General features: G+C 36.7%; 1 protein-coding gene across 1 annotated transcript in view; it reads right to left on the bottom strand.

Moving 5' to 3' along the window:
• The window catches only part of PCLO (piccolo presynaptic cytomatrix protein), a gene marked incomplete at both ends in the record, with an annotated part of 357,904 nt that overhangs the window by 18,713 nt on the left and 312,167 nt on the right, over positions 1-27,024 (bottom strand). The window contains one exon of the mRNA XM_084279271.1: positions 24,686-24,753. Within this exon, the coding sequence (XP_084135397.1) occupies positions 24,686-24,753 (68 nt within the window). The remainder of the gene's footprint in view (positions 1-24,685; positions 24,754-27,024) is intronic.

The following is a 27,024-nucleotide window of genomic DNA, read 5'->3' as shown; positions in this document are numbered from 1 at the left end:
TTACCAGTTTGGAGAAATATCAATTTGCCTTTCAGCTTCTGCCCAGAGACTTCTGTTAAATGCATATGTATTTATTTATTTATTTTTCAAATCTGCAAGTTTCCATTGGAAATCTTTACAGTCTAGAATACCTGCTTTTCATTGAAATACATTACATTTTCCCTCTCATTCAGCATTCAGCAGTGCCATTATTCTTCATTTCATGCAACACTGATTCCCTCAAACTGCTATAATAGACATACCCTAAAGCTGGTATTTCATTGCGCTGTTGAACTGACACGTGTGGTTGAAATCCAGAGAGATACATTTGAATAAAGAATATCATATAAAAACCTGGAACAGAATAAAAAGTACAGGAGTGGTATGGCACTTAGGTAAATGCACTCATAGGGCTTTCTTCTGAAGACTGAAATGATGGAAACAAAAAGAGAAAAGGAAAATGTGCTTCTATTTACGGTGTTCATGAACTGGGAAGAAACCTGAGAAGTAAATGGAATTATATATCACTTGAAAACTAATGGTGAAGGTCAAAATAATGAGTCCGTGTTCCAAATGGTCTAAATTACTTTAAAAGAGGTCTCAGTCATCTATGGGGGTGAAAAGGAGAAAAACAATGTTTCTAGGTTTCTGAACTTTCACGGTGGATTGGAGGAGTGGTGGAAGTCCTCTTAACAAAGGAAGGGGGAGCTGGGTATTATGGATTTTAGAAAATGAGAGGGGCCTGATATTCAGTAATGGAAGAATGTCATAGGTTTGTATCAGAGATGTATCAGAAAAAAAGTTTAGTGGTGCAAGACTGAAAATTTTCAGAATTATTTGTAACCTTTAAGAGTAAGAAAAAACTTCAGAGACTAATTCCTGGAAATTTCACATCTCAGATGCTGAGACCTCTGCCCAGTGCCACACAGAACAGAAGTAATCAATACCCTGTTCTGGCAGCTGAAAGTCTGTTCCAAGTAGGAGGTCTTGAGGGTATGATCAGCTGGTCTTCACCTAGATCTGACAGCAATTCCACCTGCAACTGGGAAACTTTTTGGATGAAAATTTTCTCATAACTATAATCCTTGAAAAGATGAATCAGAAAATGTACACATATTTCTATTTAAATATGGCTGGCTGGCTTAGAAACTCCCCATAAATTTTCTGAAGTCACTGAAACAACTACCATCTATTTGTAGGTCTAAAAAAGTCCTAACACTTTTGTAACTCATTAAAAATCTGTTTCTTCTCCTGGGCAGTAGGACTTGTATAATTAACCAAACCTTTTCAATAATAAATACAAAGGAGTATCTCATAGTGAGCTAATGCTCTGACAGCTCCTGTAGATTTATTTTCTGGCAACTGTCTCTAAACAGAAATGAAGCTTTCTCCTGTCTCCTGCCACAGTACAGTGAGACTGCTTTGAGAGTTAATGCCTCACAGACTTTATGCACCGAGGCCAACACATGATTTTATCAAGAATCTCTGAGATGTAGTACTTCTCTTTTGAAGAGAGTTGTTGAAGTCTTACTTGCAATTTATCTTCAAAAACTAAAGCTGTGCATTTGGGAATTGAAAATAGGGCTCTACAAGTCCTCACAAACTGAAAGTGCAGCATAGGCTGTTTGCATCCTGTACAAGGCAATTAGCTTCACATTCAGAAATAAAATTGATACAATATAGTCAGTTGAAAAACAGATACAGCCCTCTACATTAAATAGAAATAAAACCGTGGTGCCCATCATGCTGCCAGTTAATAGTCATGATTTCTGTCCAAATAATCAAAATTTCTGTCTCAGGAGGTTTGTGATACATACTCTCAGCTGCCTGCACAAACTGTTTCTTGTAAAATTTTGGGTTGCTTCCCTTAGTAACATCAGTGGTAATTAAGAGAAGACAAATTTTAAAAAGGATCACAGAATCATAGGGGTTGGAAGGGACGTTGAGAGATCATCGGGTCCAACCCCCATAATTATAATAATATAATTATTTTCAGTTTAGAGGGAATTGAGACGTAAACATTAAAAAAAACCCCATTATTCAACACAGCAGAAGAAATCATCATGTAATCCAATTTTCTTTTTTAATTCCAAGTCACGTGGGACAGAATACAGTATTTGCTCACCTATGTTTTAGAGTGGTGTTTACTGTATATTACATTTATTATTTGCACAAAAATTATAAGCAATTATAAGCAGGTCTTCTAATCAGAAGGGTCAGGCAACTGCATGCGTACAGTAATTGCAAGTAAATAAACTACCAATTGTATTGGTAATCTTCATTACTTTTCTAACCTATCTCAGAGAAGCACAAAGAGACAACATAATTAGGAGCTTTCAAGCTTTGTCCTGAATTTCTTTCCTTTCTCCATGTGACATATAAGCTGCAGCAAAGGAGCACATTTTTATCGAGAATGCTTCAAAAGACATAAGGCAAATATGCTACCCTGCTGAGCAGTGTACTTTCTGATTTTGAAAGCTGTTTGTCACGCTTTGAAAACAGGCACTGGTAACAGCAGAATTAACTCCTTAAACGCCAAAGACAGAACTGGTGTCACTGGGAACTACAAACACTGTTGCTGAGTCTACCTCACTGCTTTACTCATAAAACCATCATCTTACTGCTCAGGCAAAGAAAAAAAAAACAGAAATATGGTTTATTTTCTGTTAGCTAGCAAATTTATTTTTTTTTAATAACCTCTTATTTAAAAAGCCTGTGATGCAATATGCCAGGTCTTGCCAGAATATGTAGGATAGGACGAGAAAATATTGTTATCTGTATGCATTTGCAGTAGAGAACTTCAAACAATACAAATAATTACCTGGGAGGAATTTAGCCACCTCGGTGTTCATGAAAAATACTATGGAGTGTTTAATAAGCAGCTACAGCAGATTCCTGCTTTAAACACTTCCCGGTGAGATGTCCCCTTAAAGAAAATGCCATCCTCGGCACTGGTTTAACTGCCAAGAACACCTTTACCTGTAACTAATCACTGGTACTTACTCATCTTAAAATGGCAAAAAAACAGGCAGTGACGCTGAAAGAAATCTCGTCACACTCCTGCTTATTCCTTCCCACACAGTTTTCCTGACGCTATCTCCTTTTGCTGCAGATGTTTGTACAGCTGCCTAGTGAGCTAGTTGGCAGAAACGATTCTACAAACTGCAACCTCCCTGCACCAATGTACTGATTTTGGGTTAGTCACCCAACTTGATTCAGCACGCGCTTTTTGCCACCCTGAAGGATGAAAGAGGTTGAGAGAAGGAAACAGGGGCATTCTTCAGCAACAATGCTGGTTTATGGCATGGCACGTTTTAGGAAGCAATTGTAGACTGATAATTCAGAGAGGAAAGGAATGCTAGAGGTCTCCAGCACAACACTGCATTCACAGTAGTGTTAACTGCGAAATCCGATCAGGCTGGACAGAGCTTGTTTCTTGAGTTTTGGAAATCTCCAAGAGAGATACTGCAGCCTCTCTGGGCAAACCTACCCAGTGTTTAAGCACACTCATGGGGATTGTTTTTTATTTTCCCCTGTATTCAGTTGGAATTTCCCTTACTTCAGCTTGTGAATGTTGTCTATTTCTTGGGGTTTTTTCCAAGGTACACAGAAAGTAGCTCATTTCCTGAGGTTTAAAGAAACCCTCAGCCTCTCCTCAATTACACTTGCACTGGCCACTAACACTGGTCTCACAAGCACTCAGTGGAAGGGAATAACCCCTTCATATGACCTGCTTCCTGCACAGTTGCTTTTGCAGCCCAGCATGCAGCAATAGTGATCACAAAGCCGTTTTCCAAGTTAATACTGTTTAAAGAAAAGTTGTTGATGACATTGTACAAGTGACTTTCTCAGAGAAAATCTGATTTGAAGAGTGCTTTAAATCAGTTTGGTTGAGCAGAAGTGAGTGGACACCACATATTTTGAGACGAGGGCAGGTAAAACTCATTTGCTTTGTGGGAAAAGGACAATGTCTCCAATGCTAGCACTTTCAGTATTTTTTAAATTGCTTTGGGCATGATTTGTGTGTTTTTAGTTTTAATCATTTTAAAGAACTCTAAAGAATATTGAATCTGCTTTGTGGTCCCTGCATTATTCCCCAGCTGTTTGAAAACAAAATAGTGGCACAAAAATCTCTTTTCATAGACCATCCATTTTGCTGCCAATAATAAAGGAAAGCTGCCTCAGGAAAAGAGCTTTAAATATATCTGTGATGCTATCAACAAGTTCACCATCCTGCATGAAAGCAAGTCCTGTTGTTTGCTCCAGAGTTTTGCTGCAGGAGATAGAAATCAGTAGTGCTGTAGCATGAATGTAGCCCAAGTTCTTCATTGCTTAATTTTGCTTCAGGGAGCTAGAGAGATCAGACGCACTGGCCATGTATGACCATGGATGGTTGGATTTGCTCTTTGTATAAATGGAAGGTTGGATGTGATATCTAAAGGCTTCTGATGCTGGGAATGTATGTTCATGAACCGAGCTGGACTAAACTGAGTATGAAGAGTTTTTATAAAGACAACCTGACGGTTCTCAGAAGTGAGTAGGTTTGATTCTGTCTCTGGCCCAACTGTTTCACTGAAATCAAACAGGAAATGTTACAGCCTTTATAATTTTTGTCAGCTAGGCAAAAGAGGTGTGATTGTGGCATGGGCTGTGAGCCCATCTGTAACAGACCTCCTGGAGCTGCTGGAAGTTCAAAGATAGTCCATTCCATAGGAAAGTCTTGACTGTGAAATTCAGGCTTTGCCTGAATACAGACGTATGCTCAATTTCCTTGTGGGCTGCTTCACAAGTAAAGCTCCAAAGCTTTCAAGGTTTATGCTTCCAAACAGGCCCATGGTTGGATTAGGAGGATTATTTTATACCCTCAGAGTAGTTCCCACATCAACTTTGTCCCTTCTTCCCTGTTTCATCTTTGTTCCTCTTACAGCTCCCCAGGTTCTTTATCTTCCACCTTCTGAGCTGCTTAAGGAAATCCTGCTGTGATCCTTGTTTCATTCCCCTAACAGTTAACTAAATGTCTAAATATTTATGAGTTTTGAACCCAGAAGAAATCACTGAGGTATGAACTTGTCTGAACTGTTGAAGGTATTTCCATGCCCTTCCTAAAGCCTCCAGAGAGGTACAGAATTCAGAGAGAAAAAGGTCTCTTTAGACCCCTCAAGACTTCTTGCCAGGCTTGCCTCAGATCAACAAAGGAGACTGCTATCTGCTAGTGTGCTTTGAGGGTGCAATGCTTTCAGCAAACACAAGGCACCAACTCTTCTGAGAAACAAAACCAATTAAGAGGCAATCAGTAACTCCAGGAACAGTGAATCAGCAGTGTCTCTAGTTCTTTCTAATGAGCTTTTTGTCAATTACTGAATCTATAGAACAATATTACAGGTTGTCTGTACCATCTCTGCAGTGTCAGGGTGTTGTGTTTTGTCGTGCATTGTTTTGTTGGGTTTTGTTTTTACTCTTCCCAGTGATATATGAAAGATGGAGAAAAGAGAGGATTAGTTTGGATCTTTCCTCAAATAGAACTTATTTTATTGCTAAATTGATCACTATTCCTGGCAGAATTCCTGTTGCTTTGAGAAAAAAAAGAAATCAGCAACATTGCATTTTGAGAACTATGTTATATAAATGCAATGAAAACAGAATTAGTATTAGTAATCTAAAGATGAATAAAATTGGTCTGTAATTTAGATTTGTGACCTGCTTCAGCTTTCATTTTTAATTAGCTTTCTCTGCTATATGTCTGTGATTTCAAGATGGTTATGTTGTACCTGAGTAAACCTTTAGCACAAAATTTGTCCCCTATTTCATTTTTCACATCCTAATTAGAGCCTTTTCTAACAATAACAACAAAAAACCCCACAACCAACCAAATTGACACCATCTTGTGCTTCTTGTTAGTTCAAGATAATTATGGAACTTAACACTCCAAATGGTAATTACACTTGCTGTTGAGCACAGCAGCCGTTTTAGAACTGCAGACCAAATCAAATTAGCATTTTTGTCAAATAAAGTTTAAATCTGCTTAGAAGTTTCTTCTTGATGCATATAGAATAACATTTTACAGTGACTGTCACCTAACGTCTGTTTGAGATAGACCCTGCTGCTAGGATTCATCTCCCTGAACACTGATGTCTGTTTCTGAGCCAGATGTCTAGGCTCCTTTTATAGGAAGAGGAGAGCAATTGCCCTTCTAGAATGTGGTTTGTCTTATTTGCAAATAAAAGTCTGAAATAGCTCAGGTGAATTATACCTTAAAATTGGTTATTTCTTTCCACTGATTGCAAAAGTTTTCCTTAAGTGGCTGATAACTCCCATGATAAAATTTCTCATTGCCTTATCTATGTCAGAGGCCCCAGCTGTAGGATATTGGATTAGGTTTTTTTGGATATAATAGGCAAAACTATAGATTTTTAACTAGAAAATTAACATAAAAATAGAATAATTATGAGACTAAAATAAAACCTTTACTATTGAGAGAAATTCCTAGAGACCATAACCAGGTTTTGTTTACAAAATCTAAAGGAACAGATCAAAATTCTCCTTATCCTCTATTCAGATTGTCAGTGAAATCACCAGTGATTATGTTCTTGTAAATGTATTTAAATCAAAAGACCATTAAACTACTAGAACATGTGAACATCAGATGTAAAACTGAATGAGATTAATAGCATTCATTGCCATTCTGTGTGAGAGGCAGGGTGAAATACAGGTCTCAACTGTTTTTGGTATCCATTGCAGTCACAAGAAGTAACTTTTATTTTCTCTATTATAGAATCTTATGAAACAGAAGTGATATTTTGAATAATGGCAAATCCTGTAGACACAGATGGAGCATTTCATTCAGAACCCAGGGTTGATTTTTTTTTCCAAACTCATGTAGAACTATTATTAGGTCATAATATATAAAAGCATACATATATGTGTGTATATATACGTGTGTGATCCAATCATTTTTATACGTGCATATGTATGTATATGTACATGCACACATGTGTATGTATATATATGCATTTGTACAAAGGAACACTTATATGTCGTTGAAGTTGGCCTAATAATAGGAATCTCCATGTTTTAAACCTGTCCTGACTCAACATAAAGTATTAGCTTGATGAACTAAACAACACTAAACCCTTCAACTTGAATTTAGATTTACAAAGATATAGCTACCTAAATTAACTTCAAATTGTTGACTCCACTTTCACTCCTAACATGCAGTATTATCCAAATTTTTCACTTCAAATTCTTTATGTATCTTATCTTCATTTCACAATCTGACCACAATTAAGAAAAAAAATCAAAACCAACCACACTAGCAGCACTGACATCAGTATAGAAACAAACTAGAAGAGCAAAAAAAAAAAATTATGTGGTTTCCATACTTGTCTAAGGACAATACAGGTGACATGAATTCCAAGATGACTGTGCTGCAAAGGATTCCTTGCATCTCTAAGCAACTTTCTGGAATAAAGTGTTGATTCTTTAAAGTAAATACAGTACAGAAAATCAGTCCAGGCAAAACCTGGTGAGTTAAAGATCATAGGCAGAGTAGGACAAAAGTGTTGCTAAAGTAAATAATAGAGCAACAGCTGCAGCTCAGGGTTGCTCAGAGGACAGACTTCCCACCTTCAGGGATCATTTGCAGCCCTTTAGTTGGTCAGTCAGCTAAATGCTTTGATCCTAATTTTTCTGCACTCTCCAATTATTACTCCTATGTTTTTCACAGTACTTGAAAGTTTCTCACTGTGTGATACCTCTCTCTCATGCCAATTGTAGCCTGATGAAATTCCACTGACTTTCATGGAGTATGCCCTGGTCTAAATTGGCACACAGTATTAATCTATTCCACTGCATCTATTTGACTGTATATGTCACCTATGTCCATCATGACCATGTGTCCAACTTTATATTGTAGTGAAGCAGCATTTCCTATACAATAAAATATATTTGAGTAACTTATTTCACAATTTATCGCAGAACTCAAAAGCCACTATAGGGAATTCGGACTCCCAGTGACAAAACTCCCATTAACTCTTTATTAGAGAAATAAATGGTATCTTCATCACTGTTCACCTCTTTTGTGTTTGATTCCTTATACTATATGGCAGTTGACACATTAATCTCATTTATTTCATATGACTTAGGCACAAAAGGATTTTCTTACTCAAACTGACCCCAGGATGACAGTATAAAAAAGAGGTATGTATATTTAACTTTTTCATTACTTTTTTATATATACTAATTTTAAAGATCAACAGAATACTGGGTTCTAAAGTTATATAAGCTTATATTTAGATGTTTGCTTAATTATTCATTACTGTCTACACAGCACTAACCCGGTGCAATAGGGATAAATCAGTAGATCAAAGCAATAGTTTGAGGTGCCTACATCTAGGTTGTATAGAGTTGAGAGCTTTTCTTGAATATGGAATTGCTCAGGCCTGTGACATAAATGTTCCTTTCCTGCATTTGGTCCAGTTCTGTCCAAAGGACCCATCACTGACGATGACATATTTAAGGACAGGAGCACATTTAGTGGTCACTTGGAACTGTTTCCAGTGTAGTTTCTCGCAAAATGAACAAGACTTAGATGTATCAACAAAAAAAAAAGAAAAGAAAAAAATGTCAATATTACATTGAGCAAAGTAAAATTGCCGAATTTATTTCAAAGTTATGTTGCTGCTCTGAATAACAGTAAGGTAGATTAAGCCTTCATGAACACAATGATGCCAGAAAGGCTATTGCCAGAAGTAATGTAAAGCAAGGAAACACTCTTTTAGACTGTCACTGTAAAATTCTTAGCTGGCCCATGCTCATCTTACTTAGTGAGGTATTTTCTGTGATACCTGAGATTATATTTTAGTCTAATTTTTCCCAGGGAATCTTTTCTCCATATTTTTCCCCATTTCTTATGCCTAAGTTAGCTTTGAGGATCTTTGCCTGCCTACGAAGAGGTTAGATTTGATTCAAGATAGACTATAAAGTTATGGATTTTGATCTATATTTGTAAACTGACTACAGTTTTTCTGTGAGACTACACAAGAATAATTGTCTACTGACACATATCACAGTTATACTGAATTGATACTAATCATTATTTTATGTAATTCCAGAAAAACATGCTCAAGTAATTTTCTGAAGGCAAGATGTGTTGTTGTCTTCATATAATGTCGTTAATCTGGAGTATCCCTTTTAGTCAATGGAACAATTGACTAAACCAAGGTAAGGTGGTGTTGATAAGGTGAAGTGAAGACCAGTTTCTAGGCTCTGCTTCCCAAACTGTTTCCCTTTTGATGTGAAAGCTCTTTTTGTGCTTAAAGTGTTCAGCAACAGGACAAAACCATTCTCCTTTTATTTTTTTCTATTTGTTTCTAACACTTCTCAGATTCCTTTCTTTGAAAATGCCAGCTTTCACGTACATACACAATTATCACGGACTTAGAAACCTATTGTTACGCCATATAGTTCCCAAATTATAATAAGCCGCAGTGTCATTTTACAGGAATTTGGGTAATTTTGCTTTGTGGGAGGGTTTGAAAAGAAAGCACTGAGTATGAAAGAAGATAGTGTGGCTATTGAGTAGGATTCACTTTTTCAAACATGAAAAATACATCTCTATAAAGTCAGAGAATTTGCATACTGCATTAGAACATAAACAAAACACCAAATAGCCTTAAAGCCAACATACAAGCAAAAAAGCCAAATAATTGCATTCAAATCAGTAAGAATTCAATTCCCTCAAAAGTACAGCAGAGTATTCCATTAATATGAATGCATTTCTAAAACGCTCAACACAGCCAAGCACAGCCAAGGAGATGAGGACCTGGTGAATAAATGCTATAGGTATTAGGTAAGCAGCAGGAGGAAAGAGTAGAAATCCATAGTGTACTCAGCAGGCACTGATGCAAGTTACATATGAGGCTTTTTTGAGTAAATCACACAAAGTGACTAATTATTGTAGGCAGCATTCTGGAAAATATGCAAACTTCTAGGTACTACAGCAGTGTGAAAGAGGCAGGCGGTTCTATGTACTAGATGTTTGACCCAGCTTATCTCTAGAAGCTTTGTGCATATTTCCAAGGAATGGAATTCAGTCACATTATGTTATTATCACATCACAGTTAGTCACAGTGCAAAGCCAACACAGCAGACAAAAAAGAAACTTTAAAAAGAAAACAGCAAAAAGAAAGCACTTCAAAGGGTACTTCAGAAAAGAATGACCTGTGCAATGGATGACTTTACACACATGCAAACCTGGGGACCATGTGGTAGAACTAGTCTCATCTGATACCAGCCATGTATATTTTAGATGTGCAAGATGAAATTAATATTGTAAAATTTCCTTCTAATCTCTTGGTTCTAAACAAAATGGATTGGCACTCTGGGTAGCTGGCTGTGAAGGGAATCCAGAATACTGACTTGGCTGTAGGAACAAATCAGGTTTATTCCTATACACATGAGAATCTGTGGTCATTTAAGATGTGCTAGTGAAGCTGAAGTATCTCATCAGGAATGACAGATGTGATGAAGAACTTGTGGGATACCAATGACTTTCAGGAGCATCAATTGGATTAAAGAAGAAAAATACTTTATAGTACAGTGGGATACACGTTTACAGCGGGATACACCTATGTTTATCTACAAAGGTCTTTAGGGGCTTAAAAATACATAAAGCAGTACATAATTTTCTGCCACTAGATTTGACAGGTCTTCTGTCCATTCAGTTCTCTCTCAGTCCTGGTCTATTAGTAGGAGATCAAAGACTACACAAAAGGGAAGAGCAGCATATAATTGCCTAAAGTAATCACAAATGCCTACACAGGACAAATTGTTAGGAATTCTGTAAGAATAAACACACTGAAGCTTTTCCTGAACAGACAGATCATTACTCATATACAGTTGCAATGGATAACACATTAAAGCTGCAAGCCTGTACCACTGGTTTCACAGGGCAAAATAATAAACATGGAGCATTACAAAAACCATATTAATCTGAAAGTAAACTGGGGATAAAGCACAAGGTGCTAATTATAGACATGAAAGCAGGCTCTCTACCATGAGTGATCAGTGGAGCAGAATCTGACTGGAGACCTGTGACTAGCAGTGTTCCTCAGGGCTCACTGTTGGGTCCAGTCATGTTTAATATCTTCATTGATGACCTCGATGAGGGAACAGCATCCACCCTCAGCAAGTACACTGATGATACAAAGATGGGAGGAGTGGCTGACATGCAGGAACACTGCGCTGCCATCCAGAGAGACCTGGACAGGCTGGAGAGCTGGTCAGGGAGAAACCAAATGAGGTTCAACAAAAACAAGTGTAGAGTCTGGCACCTGGGAAGGAATAACCGCTTGTATCAGTATAGGCTGGGGGATGACCTGCTGGAGAAGAGCTCAGTGGAGAAGGACCTGGGGGTCCTGGTTGATCGCAGGTTGACCATGAGCCAGCAGTGTGCCCTGGTTGCTAAGAGAGCCAATGGGATCCTGGGGTGCATCAAAAGGAACATGGCCAGCAGGTCGAAGGAGGTGATCCACCCCCTCTACTCTGCCCTGGTCAGGCTCTACCTGGACTATTGTGTCCAGTTCTGGGCTCCCTGGTATAAAAAAGACAGGGATATCCTGGAGAAAGTCCAGAGAAGGGCTATGGAAGATGATTAAGGGCCTGGAGCATCTCCCCTATGAGGAAAGACTGAGTGAGCTGGGACTGTTCAGCCTAGAGAAAAGAAGACTAAGGGGGGACCTTATTAATATTTATAAATATCTTGAGTATGGAATGCAGGGGGAAATGGCCAGCCCTTTTTCAGTGGTCTGTGAGATAGGACAAGGGGCAATGGCTGCAAGTTGGAGCACAGGAAGTTCCGCACCAACATGCGGAAGAACTTTTTCACAGTGTAGGCGACAGAGCCCTGGGACAGGCTGCCCTGGGAGGTGGTGGACTCTCCATCTCTGGAGATATTCAAGACCCATCTGGACTCCTATCTGTGCAATATGAGCTAGGGAGCTGCTTTGGCAGGGCTGTTGGACCCAATGATCTCTTGAGGTCCCTTCCAACCCCTATGATTCTATAATGAGAATTAGAAACATCTAGGCAATTTCAGCATATGAAATCTTTATATTAATACTGATGCAGTGATTTTCAAAAACTCCTGTCTTGAAATGCAACATATATTCAGATAATTCTGAGCAGTCTCAAATCCTGACATAAACATTAGTTGAAATTTAATTTTAGCTTGCCACATGATCCCACCTGGAAATGCTCTAGCTCCATCTGTATTTACCCAGAATTCCAAGATAAGTGTTTGAACGTCAGTCTAAAAAAAGGTTTATACTACAAGAACATGTGAGGGAAAATAAACTATTATGCTGGGGATTCAGAAAGGAGTTTTTAAATTTCTAAGCAAGTTTTAAATTATGTAATGAAACAAGTTAGAATAAACAGCCTTGTAAACCATGCACATAGATTACCAGCTCCTTTTCTGTGAGTTACCAACATTAAGGAGTTAGAAATGGCTGTTAAGTATCTAAACAGTTTATGACATTCCTTTTTTTTTTTTTGACATTTTAAATAAATACAACAAAATCAGAATTCTAATACAGAACTGCTCAGTAGGAGCAGCTATACTACCATTTGTAGGCAAGCTCAGAAAAGCATGTTTATAGGAAATGCTTAATAAAGTTGTTATGTTTGTGAAGGGAAGAGCTTGGATTTTGGATTCTTAGTTCTCTCTTTGAGTTCTAATTTCAGCAAGGAAGATTAAACTACCAGTTAGGAAACATGTTTTAGTATCAAGGATAATCAAGCACTAGAATAGACTGTCTAATGGGGCTGTAAATTTTTGGTGCAGGTTAACAAATGCCTTTTAGGAAAATACGATGTTTTGAAGCAATAAAATGACCTCTTGAGGCCCCCTCAACCACATTCCTGCTGAGTAAAACTCACACGTGTCTGAACACTGAACAGTATTGACTTTATACCATATCTGGTTTATTTACTTTTTTTCCTGGAGTGTGCACAAAATTCTAGGTCCTAATTACACAGCTAAATGGAGGAGATCATCTGAATTATTCAGATAGATGACATTTAAAACCCTTCCTTGCTATCTCCTAGTTTCATTTTCATCACAGGCAGTCATTTATTTACAATTTACCAGTTCTTTTTCTATAATATTAATGCTTCAACCCAACTTTTACTGACCACAAAAAGTTATTTTAGATTACTTACTAGGTAAAGCAGCACTTCTTCAGACTTACACCACGCAAGGCTCAGGTCAAGTTATCATACATTCCATCATCTTCACCCTTGTTCCTGTTTTTGTTGTGGGAATCCCCCTGCTTGTTTTTCAGTGTTGAAGGTCTTTGTACTATATGTACCAGTTGATTCTAGATCAGATTTCGTCCATAACTATATCTAATAGAATTCTACGAATGCTCCTTTTTTTTTTTCCTCTCCCTTTTTCAGAAATGGAACTATTTTACTGTGTCAGATTTTTGATTGAATTACTAGCAATTCAATTCCCAGCAGAAACCATCTGACCGGATTACATCTCCAAGGACTCAGCAGAATAAACCTCCTGGAAGTCCCAAACAGCTTTATCTTACTAGAGATGCATTTATGAGCTAAGAAAATAAAAATGATTAACAACATTAGGCAAGCAAATTATCACTCCAGGTGATTACTGAAGCATCATAACAAAGGGTGATATTTTGGTCTCAAGATGCAAGACATATGCTTTCAGGTTTTTCTGCCTTTTTTTTTTTTTTGCTTGTTTGTCTTCTTTAAGAAGTTAATTTTCTATAGATCTCATGGGAAAATCAGAGGGTTTTTTAATGAATGCTTAAAAAAAAAAGATTTTTTAGAATCTTCTTGACAAATGACATAATGGCCAACAGCCATCCAATCACATTTATACAGGAGTGGCGTTAGCTGTTGGTCAGCCAACAGTTAATGACAGTCAGGCTCCCTGGATTCTTTGCTTCGCTTTTAATGACACTTTATAATAACAATTCAGGAACAGGATAATTTGTAACTATGTAAAGCAATCTTGTTTGTGATGTGGATACAAGAATATAGAAGATTATCTTGTCCTTTTTTTCCATTATGTCTCTATTCTGGCTGCAGTCTTTATTCTTATTCAAATTCTTTCTGTTTCTTTTCAGGAAAACCAGATGGATTATACTGGCAAATACCTCAGGAAGGCTAAATTGCTCCAATTACTACTGGAGAGCCAGGTGGGCAAATTAGAATACTGGGCCAATCAAGGATGTAGATAAGATATATTTCCCTGCAGTTTAGAGAAGCAGCTGATAATTTTAAGGTTTACAACACTCCTGTTGTTTATTTTGAATCACTTTGTCAAATTAGTGTGGTATTTAGGTATTAGTATGGCTACTCCTAACTTGAGGGAGCAGGTATAAAATATTATGCATATCTTAAAAAATATGAAAAAAAGAGAGAAAGCAAGGACTACTGTCAGTACATAAGCCTGATTCATTCCTAAGGATCCCTTGTGACAGAAAACATATCTAATCTTTTCAATTTATAAAATTTGCATTCCCAAAAATAAATAAGATGCAGCAGGAGGGATCAACACATGACAGGCTAGCTGCAAGTGCTATCTTTACTTACTATCTATTCCTTTGTGTCCTTTTCTTCTTCTGCACTGAAGCAGCTACTCATGTGAGAAATTACCCTTGCTGGTACTTCTTTCTGCTTTAAATTTTGTTGGCATTGATTAATCTTATGCTGTCATGAGTACTAGATAGTAGACCTTTGGTAGAACTTGATGGCAGAAAGCAAGGTTGTGATTTATATTAAAGGCAGTTTGAACAATGTCAGGTTGAATTATAGCCTTCTTATTTATAGAGATAGTAGAGAAGTCTGTCAGGACCTTATTCTTTCATTTAGATCTTTTCCTGGACAAGGATCAGATTTTATTCAGTAATAATTTATTTCACAAACTGACCTTGTCCACATGTAAATAAGAATGGCAATAAGACTATAAAAGCAGATATTACTGCTGCTAAAAATGTGGTTTAGAAAAAGAGATCACCAGGCTTATATTGCTCTGTGGGAAGGAAACTGAGAGTGTGCAGTGATTTCTGTGTCCTATTGGACATGAACTCAAAGCCTAAAAATGCAATTCAATGGCTGTTCAAGCAAGTGTTGGAAACATTTCAGATTGGCTGTATTTCTCTTTAAATCCTTCGATCGATATCTATTACAATCAAGTAATCAGTGACATACTTATTCAGTACAAGATTCTATTGATTTAGGAAAAGTACTTGAAAGTCCAGACTATTTTTTTGGGTTCTCTTATGTTTTGGTACATGCTAGGATTAAAGGTTCAGTACTCCTGAGCTACTTGAGTTATTGGGATGGTAGCAAACACCAAAGACAGTATTTGACATATGTGCACAAACAAAATAGATGGTGCTCCTTGTGGTTTTGACATACCAATCTAAAATCCCTTGAAAAGAATTGGATCAAGCCTTGGTGCAGAAATATGGAACTATTCCAGAATAACGTAAATGCTTTTCTATTGTGAAAGAGACAGGGTCTGACTTGGTCGTTTATTGCTGACCTATATACTGTTAGTGTGTTATGAGTTGGGGATTATGTTGTAGGAGACAAGAATTTTCTCTCTGGAAGATAAAGTTCAGTTTAACTGAATTTAAAAAAAGTAAACACAGTGTTAATATATGATTTGTAGGTTAATTAGAGACTACCCCTGCTAGTAACCTTAGGCATGTGAATTCACAATACATCTATCTATTCATTCACTTCTTGACATAAATATAGAAGTGACTGGTTGTATGATATAAAATTATAGTATTCCTTGGGAAAAACAGTTCTAAACCACTTAATACCAAATACTATGTGTATATTATTCTGATGTTACATCAGTAATTGAAACTCAATACGAAGATAAGAAACTGAGAAGAAAGTAGAATACTTCTGGCACAGAATTACTGTACCTGTTCCAGACAGAAAGCTGGGCAAAGCTGGGCAAAGTGAGATGTGTGTACCTGAAGTCCCATGTCAAGGAAAGAAGAAACTACTGTAAATGAATTAAAGTGTTTCTAGTTCTATAAATGCTTGTATCAGATACAGTGTGGCCAGCAGTTCCAAGGAAGAGATTATGTCCCTGTACTCAGCATTGGTGAGGCCACACCTTGAGTGCTGGGTTCAGTTTTGGGCCCCTCACTACAAGAAAGACATTGAGGACCCGGAGAGTGTCCAGAGAAGGGCAACCAGGCTGGTGAAGGGGCTGGAAAACAAACCTTATGACGAATGGCTGACGGAGCTGAGGTTGTTTAGCCTGGAGAAGAAGAGGCTGAGGGAAGACTTTATCAGTACCTACAATTACCTGAAAGGAGGTGGGTGTTGGTCTTTTCACCCAAGTGACAGGTGATAGGACGAGGGCGAATGGACTCAGGCTGTGCCAGGGAGGTTCAGATTAGACAGTAAGAAAAAATTCTTCACCAAAAGGGTTACTGGGCATTGGAACAGGCTGCTCAGGGAGGTGGTTGAGTTACCATCCCTGGATGTATTTAAAAGATGGCTAAACTGCTTAGGGATATGCTTTAGTAGAGGACAGGTACGGTTGGACTTGATCAACTCGAACGTCTTTTCCAAGCTTGTGATTCTTATTGTTACCTCTTTCATATCACAGAATCATAGAATGATTTGTGTTGAAAGGGACCTTTAATGATAATCTAGTCCAAGCCCTCCATGATAGTACAGGTGATACAGCTTTCGCTAGGTGAGGCTGCTCGACGCCCCATCCAACCTGCCTTTTAACTCATCTACAGCTAAAGCATCTATAACTTCTCTGGGAACTCTTTTTCAGTGTCCAACCACCCTCATCATGAAACATTTCTTCCTTATGTCAAATCAAAATTTTCTCTCCAGCTTAAAACAGTTGCTCTTTGCCATGAGACTACAGGCCTTGGTAAAAGTCTTTCTCATCTTACTTATAAGACACCTTTACATATTGGAAGGCTGTAATAAGGTCTCCCTAGACCCTTCTGTTCTCCAGGCTGAGCAACCTCACTCTCTCAGCCTATTTTCATAGGAGAGATTCCAGCCTTGTATCATCTTTGTGACACTTCTCTGGATTCACTCCAACAAGTCTATGCCCTTCTTGTACTGGGAAACCCAGAGCTGGATACAGTAATTCAGGTGGGGTCACGTGAGCGTGCAGTTGAGTGGCAGAAACATCTCCCTCAAACTGCTGATTACAAACATTAATATGTGAGGAGCAGAACTGAGCCCCCATAATCTGCATGATGTAGACACACACAAGTCTATGGGGATGGATGGGACCCACCACAGGTACTGAGGGAGCTTGTAGAAATGCTCACCAAGCCACTTTCCTTCATTTATCAGCTGCCCAGGCTAACTGGGAGGTCCCAGTTGATTGGAAGTTAGCCAATATGATGCCCATCCACAAGGACTGGAATGAGGATCTGGGGAACATCCTGACCGCAGTGCCAGGGAAAGATCATCTGGAGTACCATCACACAGCACATACAGGACAACCAGTAATCAGGCTGAGTGAGCATGGGATCATGAAAAGCAGGTCCTGCTTGACTAAACTGATCTCCTTCTGTGGAAAGGTTACCTGCTTAGTGGGTGAAGGAATGGCTGTAGATGTTTTCTACCTAGACTTTCATGAACTATTTGACACTGTTTCTGATAGCATTCTCCTGGAGAAAATGGCTGCTTATGGTTTGGATGGGTGTACTCTTTGCTAGGTAAAAGACTGGCTGGATGGACAGGCCCAAAGAGTTTTGGTGAAGAGTTAAGATCAGTTGGTTTTCAGTCGCAAGTGCTGTTCCCCACCACTGGCTCAGTACTTGGGAATATATTTTTATCAATGATCTAGATGAAGGAATCAAATGAAACCTCAGTAAGTTTGCAGACAACACCAACTTGGATAGGAGCGTTGGATCTGGACAGGCTGATAGGCTGAGGCCAATCAGAGTAGGCGCGGTCCCGCATTGTACCACAACAGCTCCATGCAATGCTTCAGGCTTGGTGAAGAGTGGCTGGAAAGCTGCCTGGCAGACAAGGACTTGGGGGTGTCAGTTGACAACCAGCTGAATATGAGCCAACAGTGTGCCCAGGTGTAAAATGAGGCCAAAAGCATCCTGGTCTGTAGTAAAAACAGTGTGGCCAGCAGGACTAGGGAAGTGATTTTCCTCTTGTACTCAGCACTGATGAGGCTGCACCTCAAACACTGGTTCAGTTTTCAGCCCCTCATTGCAAGAAAGGTGTTGAAGTGATGGAGCATGTCCAAAGAAGGGCAACAAAGCTGGTGAAGGATATAGAGAACAGTTCTTATGAGAAGCGTCTGAGGGAACTGGTGTTATTTAGCCTGAAGAAGAGGAGGCTAAGGGAAGACCTTATCATCACCAACAACTACCTGAGAGGAGATTGTAGAGAGGTGGGGGTCAGTCTCTTCTCCCAAGCAACAAACAATTGGACAAGATGAAACAGCTTCAGGTTGTGCCAGGAGAGGTTTATATTGTATACTATGGTAAATTTCTTCATCAAGGGATTTGTCAAGCACTGGAATATACTGCCCAGAGAAATGGTTGAGTAACCATCCCTGAAGGTATTTAAAACATGTAAATGTGGTGTTTATGGACATGGTTTGATGGTTGTCTTCACAGTACTAGGTTAATGGTTGAACTTGATGATAAGATCTTTTCCAACACAAATAATTCTGCTCTTTGGTATTTTTCAGATTGTGTTTTATTCTGTTCTATAGTTGAGCCTTCTGTAAGAAGTAATTAGCTACATTTTTTCTGATTATTTACTGGGAAAAGAAACAAAGGTTTAATCATTAGAAATAAATTGTTAGAGATTAGTAGAGATTTTCCTTCATACTAGAGGAAGTTAAGGGTATATTTTAATATCAAGAGATATTAATTTAGACTCATCATATAGTCCATGAAGAGACATAGATATATGCAGAGGCAAATTATATCACATAATCTAGGTGCTGATACACTTTGTGTCTCTGGCCTAAAGTGGTGGTGTACCAGTCTCCACAGAAAGTGAGGATGTACTCCCAAAATGTGGTGCTGCTGGGTCTAGAGATACACCAGAAACCATTTGCTGCCTGTAACTTGCAGCTATCAGGACAAAAACTAGTGTTTGTCTACTTTTTCATCAAAGTTGACTGTTGTCCTGTAGCCCCCTTGTATCCAAGGGCTGCCAAGGTGACAGAGGGGCACCTTTTTCTGTCTCTTTCCAAGATGGAGATCATCCAGCATGAGCCTCCTAAGACTTTCTCAAAATGGGAATTCTACAAATTTTGGCACCAAACCACCAGAAAATCTGCTTCCTTCCATAATTCATGCAAATCCCTCTTGTCCAAACCCAGAACATCTGTTTTAGAGTCCTTATCACGTTCTTTACATTTTCATTCCTAAATTACAGTGCTTCACCGTTAAATATCAAATTCAAATTACATGACCCAAGATGAGGTTATGTTTCACAGAAGTTACCTTCTACTAGATACAAAGACATAAGTTAAACTTGATTATGAAAGTAGGTAAGTCTCAGATGATCCCAAGGTTACATAAATTTAAGGTTTAACCTGATCTCTTTCCTACTTTTTTCCCAGTCTCTTTGTTTTCATTCAAAGTCACTATTGCTTGTGCAAGGGCAGTAAAATTCACCTTAATTTTAATCCAGCAAGAAGTTAAATTCTAATTATAACCTTCTTCATGAATATTAAGCGTCATATTTTAATCTGATCTCACAGTCCTCTTTTGTAAAATGATACTGAAAAGTTTCTCATCCTCAGTAAAACCCATATTTTTGGCCTGGTCAGCCAAGACATCAAAGTACAGATTTTACATAGGCAAAAAGCATTTGCAAATCTTAATAACTTTATTGTGATTAGCCTTTAATAATTTCCTTCATCTGTCTTTTTTTCTCCTCATACTTATAACTTTCTGGTTGAAGGTCCAAAATTAAGGTCATTATTCTCTGAACATCCTCATAAGGACTAAAATTATGGTTCTGGTATTTCAACCACTGAAGTTTAAAAAAAAAAATAAAATGGGAAATTTTTTAAGTATGGAGAGGCAGTAAGTTGATTTAAGCAACATCTAAACCCTTAGATGTTTCTCAGTTATACCACAGTGAGTCCTTTGGATTAAACAGAGTTACTTTAGTCTAACTAAAGAGGAAGTAAAAAGAGAATTAATTGTTTTTTCTGAGTTTTATCTACTTCAAAGAATGTGGCAATGTTTATTTGTGCCTGTGCTGTTAGTTTGTTTCATGTCTTGCTTTACAACACAGATCTAATCCACGTATTATTCCTGGGCACCCCTTCAAAAGAAAGCATGATACAGTTTGCAAAAATAATATGATCCAGGGTTTATTCCGCATAAACATGATGGATGGAAATTTCACCAGGAACATTCAGAAAGATTATAAAGGAAAATTTACAAGTCAAATTATTACCAGTTGCTTACTTATAGAGACCATGCACCTTTCCTCCAAAATGTTATTAGAATGACCTCCCAAACCTGTTTTAAGGTTTGTGTCGTATTTCAACCATTTTTCTCCTAAATAAATATTAGACTGAAATACAATGAAGTGATGAAACTGTTATAGACGAATAATTTATAATCCAGATTTATGAACTACCAAGCTCAAAAATTTAAAAAAAAAAAGGAGGGAGGGAAAGAAAAAATTAAATTGGATTTTAGCTTTAGATTACTCTGAATAGATCAAATAATAATGACAGTACTGTGAAATCTGCCTGTTAAAACATGATGTTACCACAAAACTTAAAAAAAAATAAATTAAAAATCTGTAAATCAGACAAATACACAGCACAGAAAAGGAAAACCCTGCAAGGGTTCATTAAAGGTTATATAAACAAAGAGTCAAAATCACTAGTATATCATCTTGCAAAAGTATGTATGCATCATCAGATGTTGAAGGAGTAAAAGTCTCCTCAGATGTGGAAATATATTTACAGAGGTTATGCTACAATATTCTGCAATTTTCTCTTCAGGTTCAGTCATTTATACATGCAGATATTTTCTTACTTACAGGACTTCATTTTACTGCACTCAAAAAATGATACTCAAAGGACCACTGGAAATGTCAGAAAGTGAGCCTCTGAGCCACTGTGTAACTGTTTAGAGATGGTTTTGGTATTCAGGACATGGCCTGGATGGGATTCATTGATTTTTTTAAATAAAAGAACAACTCTCACATGAGTGGGGAGCCATGTTGTTCTACACAAAGTTTACAATTTTGCTGTCTGAAAATCTTAAAAACTGTGAGGCCACGAACAGAGGATGACAAAAGCACTGTGAGTACTCATTCATTCAAAACAATACTGAGTGTGTGAACCCGGCCCAGGCTTAAGAACATATTCATCTTTTCTAAATGAGGCGTATTTTCAGATGAACCTCAATGTCTGTAATACTAGAGGAATGATATTTTGCATGTATATAACCACTTCAAATGAGAAAATTCAAAATTTTCTTGATATATAATGGTAGCTTGGGGTTACCTAGTAAATTCACACTATTGAAATATATGCAAATATTTTTCCCATATATTTCTTAATTGGATACATGACTGGTAGGTGGAAAATAGCATCTGGGATCTATTGGCTGAACAATCTCACGGGGCGGATAGACCAATCATGATCTACAACTGAATTAAGATGTTAATCATGTGCTTTTAATTGTTAGTTTCAATCCTTACATGGAAAGCAATGGGGGTTTTTTGTCTGTAATATCCTTAATATTCCAATGCACATTGTAAGAGAACTTTAAACAAAAGATACTGCACTTTCTGAAATGAATAGAGATCTTGGTTTGCATAACTCAGTAACGATCACAATATGTATCATAAGATTTACTGAAGTTTAAGAAGATAAAGGATTTCATCTCCTCAGGGCAGCATATCCACTGTAAGATAGCATGCAACAATGCATATCATAAAAATAACTGTAACACAGTGCCCAAGAACACAACTCTGAATTATTTTATATTATTAATTAGTATGAAAATACAGAATATGACAAGCCGATATGTTCAGGGAAACAAAAATTATCATAGCAATATTCATAGTTATTTGTAGTGACCATTTGTTTGTCAGCAAAATAAATAATACCGTTTTCCAATAATTACTTATAACTTGATACATCTTAATAGCACAAAAAACTGTTCCCAAAAAAACATTAGCACATTTTTCAAGTGGGTAAACAATTACAACAGGAGCATATTTTTTCCCAGTGATTCCACTTATGTACATGCCTAAATTTACGTATCATACCTTGTGAGCTGAATGTGAATGCTGTTGGTACAGTTTTAATTCAGCTGCCTAAAACCCAGTTGTGATTTCCATTCAAGAATCCTACCTTGCTTTGTCTCCAGCTACTGATTTAAAAGATTTTGTTCCTGTTAAGTCCCCTGCCATTTTTGCCAGGCATGTGTGAATGACTTGGTTGACTAAAATATTTTGAAGTAACAGTAGATCTGCATGTTTAAGCAATTGCACTTATTCTGCACAGTTTAAATAGAATAATTCACAGACTACTTTTATCAGAAGTTATCCATTAAGGACATTTAAAAATTTAAAAATATTACTAGTATTAAAAGTTTATACGTATAACACTAAATCCTTATTTACAAATGAAAATACAAATGTCAGCTATGGGACCTCTCTACAAATTAATGAGAAATGGGAATAACTATTTGCTCCCAGTTAACTGCAGAGCTTATCTGGTCCACAACACAGGTACAAGCAGTACAGAAAAGATATAATTTGGTTTTAAGACTTTAATATTTGCATTCACTTTTGTTGACCTATGAAAAGAATACCACAGTAATTCCATACTACTGAAGAAATTTTCAGTTAATCTTGTCTTCCTCTAAAGCCTGAACTATTTCCCCACAAGATAATTATGTTTACATGCTGAAAGTGAAATTCTTTTGAATTGTTTTCTAGCTTTTAGTTTTATTTATCATTTGAGGTTCATCTGTCCCGTCTAAGTCAGCTAGAGATAAGACAAGAGAAACTAGGCTGGCTGCCCCAGCTTTTCTCAATGGGGACATGCAACACCTAGTAAGAACCACTCATTTTATCAGACTTTGAGTTGTAATTGTTAGACTTTTCAAATTAGGACAGGTAAATTGTATCCTAAATTAAAATTAGGGAGTTGTTGAGTTATCTGACGATTTTGAAGATGAACAGAAACTTCCCTTTCACTGGAAAAGTAGTTTTAGTGATAAATGCTATATACACATCTTTTAGACTCTTTGAAAAGATGTTTTTTGGCTAGGTCTGTTTGGATGGCTTTTTTTATAGATACAAACATTAAATTAAAGCATTTTGTGTTTGGAGGTTCTGAAGTTAGTGTTCCAAAAGATATTTGTTTACAATTATCATTCTGTATAAAACACATCATGACAAAGTAAAAAATGGAAAATTCCTGATTTCCCATTTTCATCCCATCATTTCTCTTTTAAAAATAGTTTGGTTTCTTAATACTTAAAAATATTGTTGAATAAATTGAAGTTTGATAAGCAGCTGAATTTGGATTTTTGCATGATGAGAATTATGTATTGAAAGATTTAGTGGAATTCATATACACAATTAAGAATACTTGCTTTGGGAGTAACGGATTTACAGTTTTACCTTCAAATTCTAATTTGTTTTCTTCAAATCTGTGTAACATTAGACCACTTTTATCTCAAATATAGCATCAGCAATTATTTCCCCATGTATACAGATGGCAAAAAACTGAAAAATGTTGGCATTTTAAGGCTGAACTTAAAGTGAAGTTAATTTCAATTGCATATATGAATTTCAATTATGAATTGAATTGAAATGTATTAAAATGATAAAAATATTATCTTAATAATAAAATTAAGGTCATTATAATTAAATTTTATATTTGAGGTTAACAGAAACATAAACTTGAAAGAAAATGTCTTATATGCAAAGGGAAATGGAATTTTCCTAACATATCCTTCAATACAAAACACTCTTCATTTTCATGCAGTTCTCCATTATAATACACGAAAGAGATAATAACATTGCTCATGAAATTTTGACAAGCCATTCTGTCAGGCTCTTTTCAGCTCCAATGCTACAATGTCTCTCTCTTTGGCAACAACACATTCATACTGAAAAAGTTCACTCAGGATTTCCCAAGCAGGTAAGAGTTTCGCTGTAGTCTAACTGCAGCAGTAAAGCTTGACGGTCATCTAATATTTTTATTTAAACTTAATATTTTATGTATACACAAAAAGTAATAATTGCTTTATATATATTTATATTCTGAAATGTCATAAAAATAGAGCCTTATAGCCATTGGATATTTTCTTCTGATTTAATGGGTATTGACTCAGCCCCATGTATCATATTTTTTATTCCAATACTATGAAAAGCAGTGGACATTGAATGACAGATATTATTCATTGCAATCCAAATAAATACTTTAAATAAACAGGTAAGACACCGTTCTCATTTAAAGTGAAGACTCATTACATTGGTGCTATGTGTAAAGGGCCTTTAAAGTAAATGAAAGCCAGTATCTTGATCTATAATACAAAGAGAACATAGGCTAATCTTTCATAGTGTAACAAGTAAAAGAAATAAACATATCGGTTCTATAAACATGGGATACCACTGTAGTGCTGTTTGTATTTCTTTTTACCTTCTGCATCGGTCAATCCTACTCCCGACTGCTTTACTGGTTCTTGTCCATTCTGGCTCATCTTCCCTCTGTTAAAAGATAGTTGGTAGTTGTAAATAAGATCCTAAAGAGATGAGATCTAAGAAAATGATATGGCCAAGCCGGTAAGGCTTGGTTTGTACAGAAAGAAAAATACACAGGTATTTCTAAAAATAAAAAAAACCCAACCAAATACTTCAGCTGTGTGAGTGCATGTGAATCTTTTCAATTTCCAGAAAATAACATGTATGGTAGGTTTTTTTCCCATTGACATTTGAACAGATCACTTAAGAATGTTTTTTTTTCTCTTTTGGAGGCAACTACAACCATGTCTTCCTGAGCTTGTACATTCCTATAGAATAGGGCCATGAGGTGATGTCTACTACCTGCTCCCCATCAGCCTGGGGTTCCACAACCAGTCTACATGGTTCTTGTCCTCACTTTATCCTGTTATAGTGAACAGTGAAATATATAATAAGGAGTCACAGAGTTGATACTTGATCTACAATACTTTTCCTCAAAGGTAAGACATGTTTGTGGCAAGCATTTTCTTTTAATGATTGCTTTTATATTACAGTTTAGGTTTAACAACAGAAACAATTCAGGTCTGCGATTTACTAATCTTAAAAGAAGGTGAGTGGAATAAATCATGCTTTGGAGGTCCTATCTTTCTCCTCTGGATGTAGAAAGAACACAGATTACATTCTAGATGTCTATTTTTAGGCAATGAAAGTTGGGTAAAATGTAAGCTATCTTTAATTACATTTGTTGCAAGCTCTAAGGCATGATTACAATCACCCTCAAAAACATGTCTGCTACTATGAGATGTTTGTGCTTCTACTTGCCTTTCTCTCTTAAGACTGAAATGCTGAGGTAGAGAATATAAGGCATTATATGCATGTAAAGCATGTGATTCTTCTGGAGTTAAAGGGCCATCACTATTGTTTGCTATGAGCGAGCCACCTTCATGTTTCACAGCGGCAGTGGTATCCAAGTTCATTCAGAACTAAAACTTATTTAAAACACAGGCTTTGAAGTGATTTTCAATTCAGTTTTAACTGAAAGTTATTATTTTCTTCTTCTGTGAGGTAATGTTTTATTAAATGTATTACAAATATTATACAAGAATTATTTGCCCTTAGGGTTAGATTTCTTACACGCTGTTCAGTTGCTTTTCATCTTTGCATTCAAAATTAATATAATTTTACAAACATCGAACTAGTATAGATGGTTACACAATAGAAAGTTGTAGAGAATCTAGTCATCATTATCCATCATAACATGAATAGTTTTCAGAACTATTGCAACTGGATAAAAGAAAGAATGTACATGTTTTGTTCAGCTGTGTATAACTGTATATAATGATAAATTCCCTTTGATACTTAAAACAACATTTAATATTGGCAATTATTCTAATTAGTTACCTCATCAAACATTTCACATTATGTCACTATTTAATTATTTTATTTTGCTGCATGACCAGATAGATGTTTCTCTGGTTACAAGTGTTTGGACTAGAATTAAAAAGTTAAAAACCTGGCCTATACAACACCTTTTCTATTGATAGATAAGAACCTTGATCTGTACAGGAAGCTTATAAACAAAGATGCTTTTATATGCCAAGACACTTAGAATTATTTAGCTTACTTAACGCTTCACATCCAAATTGTGAACTGTGGTCTAATGGATATGCTGAATTAGTGTATAAGGTCAGGACCTCTAAATTCAAATGTTGACTAGAATTTCAATCTTACATATATTCAGATATGTAATAATTTTTATCCAGAATTCAAAATGCAAGCAGTTATCTAGTTTAAAACATTCTCCCTGCAGACGATCCCAAAGGTCTCTGATGGTAAACAGCAATTTTGTCATTAATTTTCATTACATTCCTATCTAAAGCCCTTGAGACTAACATGAAAATGTTGATGTAAATGTCCTGTCTTTTAAAGTCTCTAATGGCAGTATATAAACAATTTGCTTTTAAAGTGCCAAAATGATAATAATAATAAAAAGATACTCTAGCCCTTGACATAAAATAATATATTTTACATAATTAAGTAAAATTAATGGGAACAAATTATGATAAGAGAAAAGCTGAAGCTGTGGAGACTTCTTCCTGCTTTTCAGTAGAACTAGGGCTCATTTCAGGCTTAATAGTCAATTTTTCAGCCAAATACCAAGTAACTGCAGACACTGTCACATTGCTAGACAAGTAGTGATAGTATTTGGACTCAAATTTAGCATATGAGAACTACAGATTTCTATTGAGAGCTCCATCTTGTGTTTCTGCACACAAAGGTTTTATGCATTTTTGCTTT

The sequence above is a fragment of the Gallinula chloropus genome (assembly GCF_964237585.1).
Source record: "Gallinula chloropus genome assembly, chromosome: 1".
Lineage (NCBI taxonomy): Eukaryota > Metazoa > Chordata > Aves > Gruiformes > Rallidae > Gallinula > Gallinula chloropus.
The sequence above is the reverse complement of the archived record's forward strand: the minus strand, read 5'-3'. Positions and strand labels throughout refer to the sequence as shown.